Genomic DNA, 18,682 nt, shown 5'->3' with positions numbered 1-18,682 from the left:
CTGATGTCTGGCTTAAGGTCTTACATAAACAATGTTTCTTTTCTCTTACAATGATGATCTGTTTTGCCAGATGTTAAGATTTCAAAGTGATCCCACCTAATGTTATGTCCGGTGGCAGTGGCTGCCTTTTTTTTTTGTATTTACTAGTTTTACTCTTGTATTATTTCATTACTTTTTCAAAACACCTGCCGTATTAAATCTTTCTTTCCATACAAGGACCACCTTATTCGCTCTCAAAGATCTAAAGGCAAAAGCTTGTTGTTGGGATTGTAAGGATTTTACATTGGTAAAACTAAGAGACGGCTCCATGATAGGAAGACTGAACACTTCAAGTCCCTAACAAAAAATGATCACTCGGAGCACCATGAGTAAGAAAATTCTGTTATCTATACAACCAAGAAATTTTGGTTATGACTAAATCGTCCGCACATCCACCCCTTTACGTTACCGGATATGAAATGGCACACTTTAACACTAGCTATCGAAACTAGCCGTAGGAGTCCAAGTATATACACTATTGTGTTTATCCCATAATAAACCGACTCGTACCCAGCCCCTCTCGATATGAAACTAGGCAATGACAAAAATCCCAGAGTGTGTCTTACAAAAGGCACAGTATTAAGAAAAGACGCTTTAATTCATTGGAAGGTTTTTCATAGTTTTATTTAAGGAACTATTATAATCATAAATAAAAAAAAGAAGTCTGAGAGAGTCTCGACATCATGTTGAAAGGGTAACAATTTGATAGAACCTTGACCAAATATCGGTTAGAGACAAGATGAGAACGAATGTGATGCCTCGAACATTATTTCCATGAATACTCAGCACATGAGCAAATTGTTAATTGAAAGCCTCGAGCTGCTAAAAAAACCTCTTCAATTTCCACGTAAACAGCAGGCACAGAGAAGGAGTTTTTAATCAGCGATAGATAACTCTTCGTGCTAAAACATTCGTTCGTGTTTTCCTTTTCAGACTCGGTTATCCACTTCCACCCCTGCCTCATCGGCTGAACTGTCTTGCATCCGCTTTCTTCTTTTTGTTAAATATCTTAGATTTTTGTTGTAGTTTAGCACTTCTGTATCCGGCGCCAAACCCTCCACCTCCGCCCCGTTTCTGAATTCGCTGGCCTTTGCTGCTGTGGACGTCTATTACAGTGGGTTAAGGAGCTAACTGTAACTATTTTCCGGATCAATTTAGGTTTCTGAGAAACTCACCACCTACCCCTCCCCTAGGCCAACATTTTGTCCTAAGTGAGAAATAAGTGTTAATGTTGGCTAAGGGGAGGGGTAGGTGGGCAGTTTCCCAGAAACCTAATTGATCCTATTTTTCTTGTTAACGAGGCGTTGCTGTTAAGTAGTATCTAAAATAAACACTGAAATTGGCGCCTACTTAATTTAAAGGGGCTTTAATAGAAGAGTTTTCAGTTGCACGCTTGTTCGATTTGCACACTAGCATGCAGATTTAGCTGTACTTAGCGCCCCGGCCTAATTACGTGTAACACATTCTTTAAATTAATACAAACCTCCTCTTCAAACTATAAAGGGAAGAGAGAAAGATGAAAACCAAATACTCCTTAAAGGATACTAAGATTAACACGTGGTGGAACAGTAAAACCAAATGCAGGAGCCACTCGTTGAAGATCCAGCGCGTTCACGTTGAAGATGTTCTTATGTTGGTGAGAAGCGTATGCCTGAAGGTACGATCTGTAAGCTTCCCGCGCTGATTTGTGCAGGTAATAGTTTTTTTCAATCAACTTTTCTAACTACGAAAGAAAATACAACTGTTTTAAGCCTCGTGAAAACCAAATTTAACAAAAAATACTTTTAGGTGAAAACTTAAATGCAATAGACCTTTGTATGTTTTCTTTGCCATTTCAGGCCCTGTCCACACGTATCCGTATATTTTTGAAAACGAAGAATTTTTTTCTCTGTTTTCGAAAAGAAATATCCGTCCGCACGGAGCGTATTAGAATCGTTTTCGCCCGTCCACACGTTAACACCAAAGCAATGGAAATACGATGGCATCCCTCACAGGCCATGTCCTCTATGATGTATGAAATCATCGTATTCGAAAACCTCCGTTTTCGTCCGTTCAAACGAAAACGGTAAGCCGACGTTTTCAAAAACTCAACTCTGGAGACCGTTTTCGAAAACCTGCCTTTTTGGTTCTTGAAAACGCCGCTTACGTGCGAACACACATCTCCGTTTTCAAAAATACCCGGATGCCTGCGGACAGGGCATTGGAAACAGGTTTTAAACTCGCCGAGCCGTTCACTCTCCTAATTTGGAAAAAGTGTCAAGTCAAAACTGAATTTCAAAAACAACGCTAAAAAGCAAGCTTACCTGTGACTGAATGTTGTAAATTTTTGAGGCTGAAAAATCGTATTCGTTGAGAGGTACCTAAAAGAAATGAGAATCTGTGGTTCTGTTTCAATGGTAAAAATGGTGAAGGCATTTATTATACGGTCAAATCTATCATAGCGACCACTTCTCGTAAGCGACGACCAGGAATGATCACGCATGATTGACAGAAGACCATTGCTCGAATGTCACAAAAGTTCAGTTTTTAAAAGCGTCGACCAAGCGGGCTGACAGATTTATAGCAGTTGGCTTACAAAAAAGATGGCTGTCATACGATCCGTACGTTAAAACGGTGGTCGTAAAATTGATGCTAAATGTTATGTTCAAAGCTTCAACAGTTTCAAGAGCTAGGCAATGTGAAACATTATTGCGACTTGCCAGTTGTCTATTTGGCTAAGTTTTAGCTTGCAAAGTAATTAACTTTATATAATTACGTCAATAAGTTCAGTTTGAGCTTCTTTATGTTGATTTTTGCCGTAGACTACCACCTCCCGTAAGCGACCACTTTGTCGTGTACCTTTGTCGCTTACTATAGAGATGTTTGCGAAACACCAATGACGTAGAAGGTGACCATACGCGCGAAAACATGATATGTTTACAAGTGAAAAGAACACGATATCTTCGCACCTAAAAAGAACATCTCTACGCAGGTGAAAAGAACATACGAAAGGAGCATGACATCTTCACCACGTGAAAAGAACATATCTTCGCACGTGAAAAGATCACCGTTCCTATGGCTAAAAATCGGCCTTTCGCAGCAAAAAAATATTAAACTGAAATGGTTTGGTATTGTAATTGTGTTTATAAAACTAATAGAACATTGCAAGGCCGCTTAGAGATGAGCTAGTTTTGTAGCGATTGCTGGCCTTGCATTTCACCTCTTCCTCACCTTCTTTAATTTGCAGAACATAGATATTTTTCTTTTCATGTCTTCTTCATTTTCTGTCATTTCGAAAAGAATGTTTTGTTTTGTTTGTTTGTTTGTTTTTGAAACGAAAACGGTTTTAAACTTAGACCCTTGTCAAGTTCAGAAACATTTACTACTCCTAAATATAAAAAGCGTTTAACGGTCCCTCAAGTCAATGCGGGGTTAAGTACGAAATGGGTTCACCTTTTTGCATAAGAGAACTGTAGTAGATGATCTTAGTAGCCTTCAAGACCAGGCCTTTTTTACCAAAGCTTTGTTTTGTTCCACTGACCTTAGCCTGCTTGAGATATCTCAAAAATGCAAGTTCCTCTGGTAATAGGAGAAGTAAGGCATGACCGCGCCCTTCATTCCCACGTGCTGTCCGACCAACACGGTGAATGTATTCCTATAAGAGAGATAGCATATGGCATGACGGTCTCGGATAGGGTTTCGTTTCAGGTCTGACTCTGGACGCAACGTCCTTGTATGTGGCCTTATGAGGCTCTATGAGACTCTCATAAGGCCACAAAGAAAGATTGTGCCATGAAAAGTGCGGAGTTAAAAGTTCAGGAATGAAACTGTAACGTTGGAGCAACTTACAGTAATAGTAAGCATATGGTATGACAAATGATTTTAAACGGGAATGTTTTGTACCTTCGTCGGTCTCAAAGGCTACATAGAAGGAAAATAGTTGGGGTACTTCCACCGAAGGCTGTTTTTTACTTCTGACCCTTCTCCTCGACCTCCCAATGTTGTTTATCGCAGTTAACTCATCAAATCTTTCAGACTAACATTGGTAGGGCAAGAAGACAGTAAAGTGTCCCAACAATTTTGACTGAGACTAGGAGATCAAATGGATTAATAAAGGTGTCCCTACACCCCTTTGCAAAATACTTTTTGAGACTTTCCACGCGGCACGAATACCCTTCACATTCAAGTAAAATCAAGTAATTCACGTTTCACGGATTAGGGTTTCCTGTCAACTAATCTGTTAACACTTCAAAGGTAATTCGCTTTCTCTGAAATCTCAATGAAATGTTAGAGTATGGGCAATACTTCTAACGATCTGCTGTAAGGCAGGTTTACATGCTACGACTTCATTTTTTGCCAATCTCTTTGCCTATATCGGCTTAAAATGGGCCAAATTACAAACAATCAGTTCACGCAAACCAATATAGTTCACGAATCACGTCAAGTCTTCATTCACATGTCACGATAGTAGGGTATCGGCTCGTTCGCCTTACGGCACGATTCATTGTGACGTGCAGTTATTTCACGATTAATCACAAATCTGCTTTTAGAGGCGCAATCACGAATTACGAATAAATAGAACCTAAAATCACGTTTCACGAGAAAAAAAATAGCCGCGATCACGCTTCACGAAAAACGTACAGAGGAACCTCTTAATAGCGTTTGAAGGATCCTTACCTTGGGATCGTCGGGAGGGTCAAATTGGACGATCCAATCTACTTCCGGTATATCCAGGCCACGCGCAGCCACATCTGTGCACAACAAGGTCCCTGAACTGGCATCGCAGAACTCAAAAAATGTCGTGGTACGCTTCTGTTGTTTTTGCTTTCCCTACAGAAACAAACGAAAATGTCCTAAAATAGGCGAGGGTTGTTGATTTACTCATAGACCCTATTGTTTTTTGACGTTACCGTTGTCGTCATGGTTTCGTAAGTTCCCTACCATCTTCGTGAAGCTTTTTTTATTTGATTGCCTTGTTTTTTGAAACGCGTTTTATCAAAGAACTGAAACAAATACTAAACAAACAGTGCGATTCTATATCCGCTCGAAATTATTTGGTTATATGGCGTTTAACTAGCCTTATTATTACTTAATTGTTTTGTTTTTTTTTCCAGTTCATAAATATTATATCACTTATCGTTGACATATTTTATTGCATTTTATTGTTCATGGCATTCTACCTTTTAAACTATTTTTAACAGTTTGTACTATATTTATGCTAATTTTTAATCGCACTTAAAAATGACTTAAGAGAGGTCAAAACGTCGTCACTTTTTATCGCTAATTTTTATTACACAATAGTGTTTTTCAGTTTCCCTGATTCCTGGGGAAGAAACATTTGTAAGCATGAAAGACGAATTTATAACTGATATTGGCGACTGGAAAGACTGACACTGTACGGCAAAAACGACAGTACTTCAAATATACTTACGTGAATATGTGCGACTGGAAGATCGATGTAGTTAAGCAGTTCATAATGGTATTTCACAGAGTTACAGGATGAAAAGAACACCATCACTTTCTTGTTTCTGTTCTTTTTCAGGAACGTGAACAACACGAGAAAACGCTTCTCTGAAGGAACAACTATATATCCCTATACATGGTTAAAAATATATACGTGAATTGAGACATACTCAGTAAAAGTCAAGACCGTTACATTTTAGCCCAACAAGCAAGATAAGTGTGGACGCGGCCTAAAAAGGGAAACTCATGATGAATCATCGAACCGATTCATTTAGTCAAACGAAAACAAACCAAGAAAAACAACAACCACAACGTATCAATAGCAAAAGGTTCGGACTACTGTACTCTCACAAGCGCTAGTAAGCCTCTGTCAAATTCGGGAAGGTTACAAATAACCCTTCAACTCTCAGAGTGAATAATGGAGTCATTACAGGCGGTTCTAAATTTTGAGTCTGTGGATGAAAGTTTCTTTGTGTTACCAATTAAAGCGAAATCTACTTGACAGTACTTTCACATATATACATGTAGCCTGGCGGCGAAGAGCGAGGAGAAACGGCTGTTTTCGAGGGCTATTTCACATAAAGCAATTTGTTTTTCAACATTGTAGAAAATGAAATTTGAAAATTTAGTTGACTTTTGACTTTTTGGGAGAGGGGAGCAAAGAAGAAAATTACAGAGAAATAGCGGACGTGTACAACAAGGCAGTCTATGTTTAAACTTTATTGTCCATCAGTGTAATCTCACTTGTTGACTAAAAGCCTGCAAAAACTAAATCGATGAGCCCAAAACTGACAAGTCTCACAGCGTTGTTGTAGCATGCGCGGATAAGCTGAGAAAGGTCCATTTTCACGTTACCTGTTCGAGCCCTTCAACTGTTGACGTCTCTCGGTCATCATCAACTCCCACGTAAAGGGGAGATTTCTTGAGTGACACGCGCGCAAGGTCTTCAACATTGCGCGTCTGCGTAGCTGAGAACAGCACCGTCTGCCTTCGAACTAAATAAACAGTGATCCAGCGATTAGCTTGGGGGAACTAGTTTGCGCTACTGTAGGAAACTTAACCAAACTTTTACAAAATTGACTGACTAAAATATCAATGACAACTTCTTATACAATAACCGCGTTTCACAGACTCGTGCAGAACGCACGAACCTGTATTTAGGAGAACAACGAATAAGACAAACTGGATTAACATTATTATATACACAACACAGGCACAAGTTCTTTATATGTAACAACATTTTGGACATTCACCTGGCAGAAGTCTGACAATTTGTTTCATTTCCTCTTCGAATCCAATCTCAAGAATTCTGTCTGCTTCATCTATTATCAGGCACTGGAGGTTTTTGAAGATAAATCCTTGTGTATTCTGTAAAACAGATACAGAACTGCCTATTTTTTTCACACTATATTTCACACTGCATTAACTCATTCAAAAAAGGATACAAATGTTCACCACCTCATAACAGTACTAAAGACTTTTAGGAAGAACGAGTGTTCGCAAATCGATTCATCATTTTTTCTTGACAATCAAAACCTCGATGAATCTGATTTGCAACTTGGAGTTAAGTATTGACTCGCATTCCTGAGATGAAAAATGCGCCGTCATCACGCCATTTCCATCTTTCAGACCGTTCATCAGGATTTCTTTGTAAGCACTGTTACATGGATGATTTATCCTTTTTATCCTTGTGGTCTGTTTGCCCCCCTTGAACAGTTATTCTGAATTTTGTAAGTTTCTTAGGCAACCCGCCCGTGTAATACATTTTATCATTACATAGACAAGAGTGTGTCCCTTGCCTTTAGGCATGGCAGTTTTGAACTGCGTGATTAACAAGCTACAAAGGGCCTATTTAACACGCACCTGTAGGTGATCCAGTAATCTTCCCGGGGTTGCAATAAGTAAATTAACTCCTTTCTGTAGTCGTTCAGCTTCACCCTTCCTGTTGGCCCCGCCCATTACAATCCCAAATGTGTGGCTATGGTACTTGAGCAAGTCTCGTGCAACGCCGTATGTTTGAAGGGAGAGCTCTCTTGTGGGCGAAATTATGATGACTCCAGTACCTGTATGTAAAAATCAATAAAAATCAATGTAACAAGTTAAAGGAGCTGTGTCATGGCCGTCTAGTTTATTTTTTCATTGATATTGCCAATTAGGCGTCGTTAATTATTTAATCACTTTCACCATAATATGGTGTGGAACACGCAACAGAGTGGGGCTCCAATTTATTTACATGTAAGTGAGTCCTTACAGATACATGTAACCCACCCAGCCTAGAAAGGGTTGGCCACACTACCAGGGTCTATTTCCCCTACTCTTTTGGAATAGTTGTGTGGGTTCTTTCACATCCCACAAGAACCAGATAAGTGAAAGTGCTCTGAGATGGGACCTACGGTTTTTCATCCTTATCTGAGAAGACTAGAAGGTCTAACCATTTGCAGATGTCATTGCAAAGGCAGCACTTTCTCCTATGGACCTCAACATCAGTGAAGAAACTACTTGTAAACAACAAAATCACAGCTTTGTGTCACCCAAATATGTCTCACATGCATAACATCAAATGTTACAGACAACGAAAATGAACTCTGAAAAACTGTTAGGCTGCCTAATAAGTTTTTAAACACCACAATAATACTATTGCAATCCATTTTGACCTTCATCAAGTCTGTCCATCTGTGCTTAATTTTGTATTTTCTGTGCTACATGTATTTACACCTTCTTTTAAATAATAATAACAATCTTTTAATAGGATGCTCCATCACAAGAGTGGTTTACATAGAGGTCCTAATTACGAGATGTATATTATATAATACAATTAAAATATAAAAAGGTTAAGCTAAAATCGATATATATGATAGAAAAAAAAAAAAATAAAAATAATAATAATAATAATAATAATAATAATAATTCAAGCTAAAATTGAGTTACAGAAATAATTAAAAACATACACACTACAAGTACTCAATTATAAAAAGCAGAAAAAAGACACTTCTTAAAAATTGGAAAACTTGCTGAGTTTCTTACAGTTCTCTCTAATTCATTAAAGTCTTTGAAACAGTGGTACCGCGAACGTTGTTTTCCCCAATTATATTTAATTTTGGGGAGCTTGATAGTATCGTTATTGCGCGTATTGTAGGAATGTATATCACTCTTTCTTACAATGTCCAAAGAATGATTAAGTTGGCCATTAATACACTTGTATGCATATATACATCGATGACATTTCCTACGTTCTTCAAGATTCAGCCATCTCAAGACAATCAATGCATCGGTGGATGAGGAGTGAGGTGATCTATCTAATATCAACTTAGCTGCTTTGTTTTGGAGAATTTGCAATTCCTTCATAAGTGAGACATTGTCCTTGTCACCCCAGACTAAATCAGCATAATCAAAAATAGGTAGCACTAAGCTATTATAAAAAAGTAACCGGGCATCATAAGGTAAATAATACTTAATCCTACGTAGAAGACCAAGGTTTTTATTAACCTTACATGAAATATACTCAATATGGTCGGACCATGTGAAAGTTGAAGACAACATAACTCCCAAATATTTAAAACTACTTACAGAATTTATATCAGTGTCAAAAATAGATAACGTGAAAGAGGAAATACCAACAAGTTTCCTATTACTGCCTATAATCATGGATTTCGTCTTAGTAAGATTTAAAGTTAACTTATTTCCATGTAACCACTGGGCAACTTTCAAGAGATCATCATTCAGTGCCTCTTCTAACAGGTGTGGCTCTTTAGCAAAGTAGTACAGGACCGTGTCATCAGCATACAAGGTCACTTCGCAATTCTTTATAACCAGCGGAAGGTCATTAATATAAACCAAGAAGAGAAGCGGTCCTAGAATGCTCCCCTGTGGCACCCCAAAGGTCATCGGGAGAGGGTCAGACACAGCATCGCTACAGGCAGTCCGCTGTTTACGATGATTCAGGTAAGACTTGAACCACTGTAGAGTGCTGGGCGAGACACCGATAGCCGACAATTTAGATAGCAAGATCGTATGGTCAACGGTATCGAATGCCTTGGTCAGATCTAGGAACACTGCACCGCACAGTTCTCCACTCTCCATATGCAATAGGACCTCATCTGCAAAACTGGTGAGAGCCGATGTTGTAGACAGTTTGGGACGGAAGCCAAATTGTTTGCTTGAAAGGAGATTATTTGAATTCAGAAAGTCATAGAATTGGGAATGGACGACTTTTTCCAGAATTTTACTCATTGTTGGCAGAATAGAAATTGGGCGATAATTTGACGCATCTCTCCTATCTCCAGTTTTGAAAAGTGCAGCCACTTTCGAGCATTTCCATATTTCAGGAAAATTGCCAGTGCGAATAGAGAGATTCAGTAACTTGGTGATCGAGGGACAAATAGCACGCGCGCCACACTTTAAAAGTCTCGCACTGATGTTGTCCAAGCCAATAGCTTTATTTGTCTTTAGAGAAAGCAGATGCTTGAGTACTGTTTTCTCATCAACTTCGTCAAGCGAGAAAGACTGTAGCATCGTGGCCGATCTGACTGGGAACATAGCAGCAGCTGATATTTTATTTGCAAGACTTCTGCCAATGGATGAGAAATAACAGTTGAGCACGGATGCAATAGAGGCTGGGGTGGTGTGTTCAACACCATCAACTACGATACATTGTGGGCTCGAGGATTTAGTCTTGCGCGAAGACACCTCATTCACCGCCTTCCAGATCTTTCCTGAATCCCCTTTAGCCTCTAAAATCAAGTCACAATAATACTTGGATTTTGCTGCCTTGACTTCACGATTGACCCTATTTCTTAACTTTCTATAGCGAGCCCAGTGAAAAGCAGAATTGGTTTTCACGGCTTTACGATGGTGAAAATCACGATCCTTCATCACCTCACTGATTGTATCATTCAACCACGGGAGCGGAACACCTCGTATTCTTCGCCTTTTAATATTTTGAGTAGCTATTTTTGTGTTCAGTTTGAATTTTATTACGTTTCATGACACAGCTTCTTAAAGTAGCAAAAAAACAAAGCAAAAACTAAAACAAAAATAGACCAGATGTCAGTCTGTGTTGTGTGGCACAACTGCCTGCATTCAATGTCTGTCTGGGTTCTGTTCACGGTGCAATTAACACAGATCTATACCAACTTAAGTTGACTTTGAGATGACATTCTGGAATCATAACCTACAATGACTCGTTGGAAAAAATATACAATTTTGTATTCTGTTCTCTACTCACTACCAGGGAAACATGCAGACTCCATGAATTGACATACCATTTCTGGGCTTAAAGCTTAGCTTGTACAGCAGCTCCACAGCCGGTATGAGAAATGCTAATGTCTTTCCACTGCCAGTTCTTGCAGCACCAAGCAAATCCCTGCAAATCAACACTTAATGAGTAATACTGAAATAGCCTGGGACTGCTGCTCGTGCATGTCTGTTCACAAAATCCTCATAATAGAAAGCTTTATTGTGGGCTAGAGCAATACGACACTGGAATTTAACAATAATGTTGCGTTTTAGAAGGTAATTACATTTTGTGCGGAACACAAAACTTGAAGTGTACATACAGTTGAAGCAGGCATTGTAGGTCAGGAGCATTTTGCTGAATGCTACACAGCTGCCAAAAGCCAAATGATGAATAAGTTTTAGTGACTGAGGCAAGGAAACAGAGTGAATTAAGTTCCAGTTAGGGTCATTAGAGCGGTTTTCATTTAAGTGTCGAAAAGTAATTGGCTTTGCACTTTCTACACGATGCGATTGGCTTAAAAGATTCGCGCCACCTTTTCATCCAATCAGAAGTAAAACCAAAGCCAATTGTGACGCGCTCGCATGCATTTTCCCGCGCTTTGCGTCAGCCACATGTAATTACTTCGAGTTTTGATTGGTTCAATGTATTGTCTGTGTCCTATGTGATTGGCCAGAGTAATTACTTTGGTTTTGGTTTTACGACACTCAAACGAAAACCACTCTATATAGGATGAACTAAACTGAAACTTGATTCTCTCAGTTTCTTAGCTCTTGTTTCCTTTTAGAAACATAATTTCTTAAGGTGTTCGGCAGCTGTTCAAAATTCTTCAAAATAACCCTTTGGTGCATTATATTAATTTATAAAACTGCAATCTTCAGTGGCAGCTGTTCATTTAAAGATCTCAACCCATATGGATCCAATTTTGCTTAGAACATTATTATTTTGCCACAAGACCTACAAACAAAATTGACCTTAAATTCTACAAACGTCAAACAGCTCATAACTACTGCAATAATTTCCATAGAGGTGTTCTTGTCGAGGGAATGTGGGTGGTACTGGATAAACACACACAAAATGGCACTAAAAACAACTAGTGTCACCCAGGGCCTTATTTCATGCACCTCTTTTGACTTGAGTTATACTGGAGTCCATTTTTTCTAGCTTAAGAAAACAGCCAACTTTTTATGATGCCACCACTTGTTTCCCCACAAAATGATGCCGAGGAATAAGCATAAAATGTCCATACTGATGACCCATCACTACCCAGATCTGGGTAGTGAGTTTGATTGGTCGAAAATTTTCTTTGTCCAATCAGAAGCAGTACCCAGATCTGCAGGGTTGTCACTAAGGGCCAGGGGCCAGGGATTTCCCTTGGGTACTATGAGCATGACCCCTGGCTATTTTCCTAGGAAACAAAAGGAAAATGAGACCAAAAGAACTCCCAGGCTGTTCAGTTCCCCACCTTCTAACTGCATATACCCGGCAAGTTGAAATCTTAGTGACAACCCTGCAGATCTGGGTAGTATGGAATCTCTGCACATGTGCTCAGACATCATTTCGAGTGGAAATCAGTGCTGGCGTTGTGAAATGTCAGCTGTAACAGTATAGTAATTTCCAGAACAACAATGTACCTTCCTTTCAGCAGTGGTACAATACTCTTATGCTGTATTTCCATCATGGTAGTGAAGCCCATGTCAGAAATTGCATTGAGTGTCTTGTCACTCACAAATCCTTCAAGTGACTTGAACTCTTTACTACCTGGAACTGTCACATCTGAAAAAAAAAATCAATAAAAAAGCATCAACTCAATTATTTTTCCCACTCTTTGGTAAAAAGATTCAAGGACCAAATACATGTGCATGTAATACATTGTCAAGGCCTTGCTTAGGGTAACTGCTCATAGACCAGGGTTGTCATCAAGAGCCGGGGGCCGTTTTCCCCGGCTACTAAGAGTGTGGCCCGGGGCTACTTTTATTGGAAAATGGAAGAAAAATAGAACCAAAAGAAATCCCTAGCCGTTTGATTCCCTGCCTACCTGTTGTATTTACTCGGCAACTTGAAATCTTAGTGACAACCCTGCAGACACAGTTAACATTCATATAGACAAGAAAAGTACTTCTGACATTACTTAGAACTATGTTTGTGAACAACACCCAGGGCTCGAAATTAGCACTCGCAAACTCGCGAAATGCGAGTGGTTTTTTGAAGTTGCGAGTCTAAAAAATATCCTCTAGCAAACATTTGCGAGTACCGGTATTTTTCCAGTAGAATTTCGATTAAAAAAATAAACGCTGTTGGAGAATTTTGTGGCAAAAAACCACGAAAACATTGAGTATTACGAGAAAGAATGCAGGTTTCATGTCAGTCACTGGTCAGTGGTTTTATGTATAACCTATGCTCAATTTAGCTGCACGTTTGCGTTCTTCGTGGGTGAGCACAGAGTTGATTTGGTGATTTTCATCTTTGTGAGGTTTTCAGCTTTTGTTTGAAGATATGTCTAAAATAACCGCATTTTTTAAGAGGCCCTCAACCTCGATTTTTACACCCACTGAGTCTATGGCAGAGAATCAGCCAGGAGGTTGTAGAAAGGAATAACTATTCCAACATCATGAAGGTTATCCATTTAACATCAGTATATCCCTTGGCTAATGCCTCATGTAAACGAGGATTTTCCACAATGAAAAGGGTCAAGTCAGACTGGCGTTGTACACTGGGGAACAATACCATGGACATGCTGATGAGAGTAAAAATTGAGGGGCCAAAGAAACAAGCTGATTATCACCCAAGGGCTGCAGTAAATAGGTGGTGGATGTCAGGACAGCGGCAAAGGAGACCACAAAATTAACGCTTTGATACACATTTTTTTCAGTTTATTTTTAATTTTCAGATCGCTGAAATTAATCTTTACATTGGTTTAGTCCTCAAAGGGAAAATGGCTGCATTGAAATATAGCTAGTGAGATTCCTACTTTTACTAGTAAAGAAAAATCTTACTAGCAAAACTTTGCTAGTGGACTAAAAAGTTAAGTTCGAGCCCTGAACACCCTGTGGATGTAACCATTCAAATGAGACCACTTTAGGATTACATTATTTTGTATGACACTTTTGATAATTTTTTTTGCCTTTTTTAAAAATAAATTTTGACAAAAGGGTAATCTACAGTAAGCTCTGGACAACTGGGTTGCCAGTGCAGGTAATTTATATGTACCACTACCTTAACCAATAGAAGTATAAATTTGTGCATGTACAGCACCCATATATATATATATAACCGACAGTCTTGTTTGACACGATGAAAAGCTCATATATTTTCTCTAAAATTAACCCACTTAATACCAACAACAGACACTTTTCTGTGTCCCAGGTCAGGCGGACACCAACTTTCATATGTCATCAATCCCACTTTACGGACACTGCTTATCTACTAACCGCCTTTTATATTTAAGTCATAAAAATTATTATGTACTTAGAGTAGACACTGTACCCTGTTCAAATAATGAAAGATTTCAACAGGTAATTAACATGATCTTATTAAAATCGAACCCCCCTGTGGAGAGAACGGTTTTTGATTACGTAATGTATAATGAGCGACTCGAGACTTTTGAGTGTTTTCATGGAGCAGTCCGTGGAATAACAGCGTGGTGAAGTTTAGAGGTGTTTAGTTTGATGATGCTAGTGTCCTGTTTTACTTCAGAATCTGTAGTATTTTGATCAACTTAAAGGTGTATTTTTGACTTTAAAAACATGACCCACTTAATACAGACACTTCAGTGTCCGTACATTGTATTAGCGGGCTTTGACTGTACTTTTAACAAAACATTATCAAAAAATTGGGACATGTTTGATTTTGATGAGGCCCCTTTAACTGCATGGGTTACATATGTCCCCAGTCTGAATTTCAAATACAGTTGTTTCATGTTTTGAAGAGAAAGCCATGTCCCTGTCAGTATTTAGCTCATCTTCATGTTGTTTGTTGCTACTTCATCTTGTCTTGTGTCACGGTTTTATAGCCATGTCACTTGTGGGAATTTAACCCTAACAGGGCCTCTTTAATTAGTCCACCTTTCTTCAGATGTTTGACCCATTTACTGTAGTCGGTTAATAAAGTTTTCCTTCTCCTATCAGAACCCAAGCTCCACTACCTTGGCTTTTTGCTTCAGTCATTGATCCTTTGCATCTTTATATCAATAAAACATGTGTCCATGACATTTTTTTTAGAGACCCTACCTAACATGGACACCCAGCGGACACTATGGCAGATGTCCCCTTGGTGTTTGTATTAACAGCATTGTACTGTATATGTAACTTAACACTACACTGTACCTACCTTCAGGTAAGCTCACACTCTCATATGAAGTCCTTTTCTTTTTTGTGGCAGGCTCTAAGCTATCGCCATCTGATATACGAGTGGATTTGGTACCTACATTAAAAGATTCAGAAAAAATCATTACTAGTCACTGTATGTCTACTAAGAACTGAGTACAGTTTACTGTTTAAGTTGTCATAGCAACTGAAGTTGTCATATAATCTTAAAATCTCAGTGTTGAACTAATAAACTTCTGAGATAGTTTTTAAAAAATGCACAGAAAAAGAGGTCTGTTTTCAAAAGGAAATTGATAATTGACATTACCAAAAAAGAGTAATTCAAAACAAATGTCTACTGATCAGCACTTCAATACAAATTTTAAAAATACAGGCAAACCCCTCTTTATAAACACCCGCTTAATACGGACACCTCATTATTACGGACAGTTTGCTTTATCCCTGGGGAAAGAAAACCCCTACATATTCTCAAAACTCAACCTGCTTAATAAGGACACCCTGTTAATACGGACAGATAGCAGTGAGTTCATCCTCTAGTGAATTGGCCCCCTACAAGTTCGCTCCCTACTTTCTAAGTTCACCATGGAATGGTATAACTCCAAACTCTAGTCAAATCACACATTTACATTTTATTTAAAGCATACCTGTGAATTGGCTTAGGTTATCGAAGGAAATCTCTAATCAAAGTTAGGAAATTTTATGGTTGGTTGGCCGTAACTGTTGTCTCGAAATCAATGACCTTGATAAAAAAAACTGCGTGAAAACAGCATCCCCTTTAAAATGTTTAAGTTGCGTTTGTAATCAAAGAGTGAAGTGAAATTGAGTCAAACTGGATCAATTAAAGCCATTTCGAACAACTGACCTCTGCCGACACTTCACATGCAAAAAGTTGGAAAAGTAAGGTTATGTCAAGTATGGAAAGCTTCAGCCAATAACGGTTTACATCAAAACAATCTTTTGGTACAAGGTGAGTACGGTAGTTAAAATTGGAATGGGTGATGGATTGTGGTGTAAACTCTAAATGAGGCTATTTCACTATGTGCTAATATGAATTGATCAGTGTTATGGGGCAAACTAGTTGAGGGTGAACTCACCATGGGGCGAAGCCACTGGCTTCCATACGCACACTTTCTATGGTCCCCTCAGTGTCTGTATTAACTGGGTTTGATTGTAACAGGTTACCTCATTAAAGATAATGGGTTTGTTAAAAAATGATACCACTGGTAGCCCAAACTCAAAATATGAGCATCATGTGATGCTCATATTTCGAGCTTGGGCTATCTGTGATGATACCAAGTAATTTTGCAGCATATTACTCTGTGATTAATCATGACTACTTACCATTTTGTTCAGGCTGCGACTCATCATTGCTCGAAACCTGATCACCATTTTCTAGAAAAAGGAATAATAAAAAGAATTATTAATCGGCTTCGAACCAATTATATTCATTCATGATCAGTCCATTAATTTACCACTGAAAACCTGCACACGTTTTGAAGAGCTGGTGCTTGATTATGATGGATAAGTAGTAAAACAGTTCAGAACATTATTACCCAAACGTAAGCTAAGATAGAATATTGTGGCAAAAGAATTCTGGTGTACCTTGTTCGACCTTGTTAACAATTTCTTCTAACTTTCCTCGACTTTTCTTTGTACCCTTTTGTTTCTTTGCTTTCGGGCCTGCAAAATTGAACTGAACTGTGATAGCATTCAAGGCAGATTCAACGGACAGCTGTATTAAATTTCGGAGCATACCAGCGCGGATCATCTAGCCTCTCTTACCTTTGTCGATTGCTCCATCAATGGGGCCCAGCTTTCGTTTCAACAATTTCCTCTTTTTACGTTTCAACTGTACGTCCATCATCAATTCCTTAAAATGAGCATTTTAAATTGTAATGTTTAATCTTAAGCACCCAAACAAGAATTGACTGAAGCAATAACGCACGTGAAGCTTGGTAGCCACGTCTTCTTCAAGAGGTAGGTACTTCATATATGATTACAAAATGTGGACGACCTTAGATAACAATAACCTGAACGACCTGAACAGGGCCCCGTTGTTCGAACGCCGGTTAGTACTAACCCGGCGTTAAATTTTAACCCGGGTTTCTTTTTCTTTTTATCAAAAGTACTCTATCGCATAATTTTCTCTATTCCTTTTAGAGTATCCAAAAATCAACTTGTTGGCAAAAAGAATTTAAAACTAAATTTGCTCAACCTCCAGGGCTCTTTTCCCTGGCTTTTCCAAAGCCGGTAAGTTCCGTACGGAAGGAACCGACCGGTCAAAGAGGACCACCTCTGGAGGTGAACCACTTTGACCGGAAAATTTCCTCGTGGACCGAAGCGTTCTATTTCGACCAAAATTTCCGCATAATGGGAAGCACCCCTGGTCTAACTGCCCGGGAAACTCTTCACGGTTTTGAGCTGTCAGCTCAGCGAATACAAAGGAAAAGAGGCCTCTGCCAGCCGGGAAATTTCCTCTTCCTTCAGTTTGTTTTTTTGAAACAGGACGGTGACCAACATCAAAGCATAGTTCGGCTACCTTGGGTACTATGCACGTACATAAAGTTTAGTTAGTTTTCATGGTGTATTCGTCAGTAATTTTTTGTGATCTCTATTTTTTCAGGAGCCTCCCGATTTTTTTAAGTGCGCAATAAAGTTGACTTGACTCTCGAGTTTTCGTTTTGTGTTTTCGTCCAGTGGATAGTGCAAAAAACAGGGGCGTAGCCAGCATTTTTCAAAGGGGGGGGGTCACAGAGGCTACTCACCAGATTGTCATGTCGACCTCCACGGCGCATGAAGGCCCATATTTAAAGACAAGAGCCGTTGACGAAAATACTTTACAAAAAAACAAATTTTCAAAAAGTGGGCTTTTCAGCAATGGCTCTCACGGCCAAGATATTGTCATGGCGTTTTCGCCACCTGAATATTGTAGGTTGTTTGCTCAAAGGAAGGCCTACCAAGGGTGGGGGGGGGGGGGGGGGTCACGAGCACCCCAGGACCCCGCCCCCCCTCCCAGCTACTCCCCTGAAAAAATAGATATTGGGATAAAGAAAGTTTTTAGAATTTGGCTCGTGCTTTCCTTTGCATGTTCTAATCCCTTACATGACGATTTAAAGTCTGAGGCGATTTTGTTGAGAACTTCTCACTCGAGCAATAAAAACGTTAAACTGAGCTACACGAACTGAGCAAGCAAAGATCAAATGCATTTCGCACGGTTTACACTTCTTTCGTGAACGATAGAAAGGTTTACGTCGGGTATCGCTTAACGTTGTGCGTGAAGATAGAACTCAGAAAACTGGACGAAAGGAGGAAAAAAGAATGCATGCAATGACAGCTTACCACAATCTGTTATTATAACCTGTTCCAGGCTCCGAGATAGTCAGGTCCGCTGAATTATGAAAAAAATATGAGAGAAAGCTGACCTTTTTACCGTTCCGCCAACTTTTCGCGTGCCTTCAGTTTCGCGTCTTACCCACTATCTGAGAGCTTGGAACAGGCTATGTTGTTGTTATGGCTCTTATTTGGCTTTCTTTTTGTATAATGGTCTCTTTTAGGGGTGAAATTAAGAGTAAGCCAGGCCCAGATTGGAAAGGCTGATCTCCTTTAGGCTTTGATTTGAATTTTCCGACGAGCATCCCCGTCT

At 39.2% G+C, this 18,682-nt stretch overlaps 1 protein-coding gene across 1 annotated transcript; it reads right to left on the bottom strand.

Annotated features, from left to right (window-relative positions):
- Positions 1 to 635: 635 nt before the first annotated feature.
- LOC140954021 (uncharacterized) lies at positions 636 to 16,961 on the bottom strand. The gene is made up of 15 exons (XM_073403417.1): positions 16,822 to 16,961; positions 16,642 to 16,719; positions 16,381 to 16,431; positions 15,044 to 15,136; positions 12,349 to 12,490; positions 10,743 to 10,843; positions 7,345 to 7,544; positions 6,735 to 6,849; positions 6,337 to 6,476; positions 5,450 to 5,611; positions 4,696 to 4,848; positions 3,560 to 3,673; positions 2,343 to 2,399; positions 1,585 to 1,762; positions 636 to 1,145 (listed from the first exon to the last, which is right to left on the bottom strand). The coding sequence occupies exons 1-15, from the start codon at positions 16,901 to 16,903 to the stop codon at positions 1,000 to 1,002; spliced, it is 1,812 nt and encodes a 603-aa protein (XP_073259518.1). The 5' UTR covers positions 16,904 to 16,961; the 3' UTR covers positions 636 to 999.
- Between the last annotated feature and the right edge of the window lie 1,721 nt (positions 16,962 to 18,682).

This window comes from Porites lutea, chromosome 1, assembly GCF_958299795.1.
Source record: "Porites lutea chromosome 1, jaPorLute2.1, whole genome shotgun sequence".
NCBI classification, from domain to species: Eukaryota; Metazoa; Cnidaria; class Anthozoa; order Scleractinia; family Poritidae; genus Porites; species Porites lutea.
The sequence above is the reverse complement of the archived record's forward strand: the minus strand, read 5'-3'. Positions and strand labels throughout refer to the sequence as shown.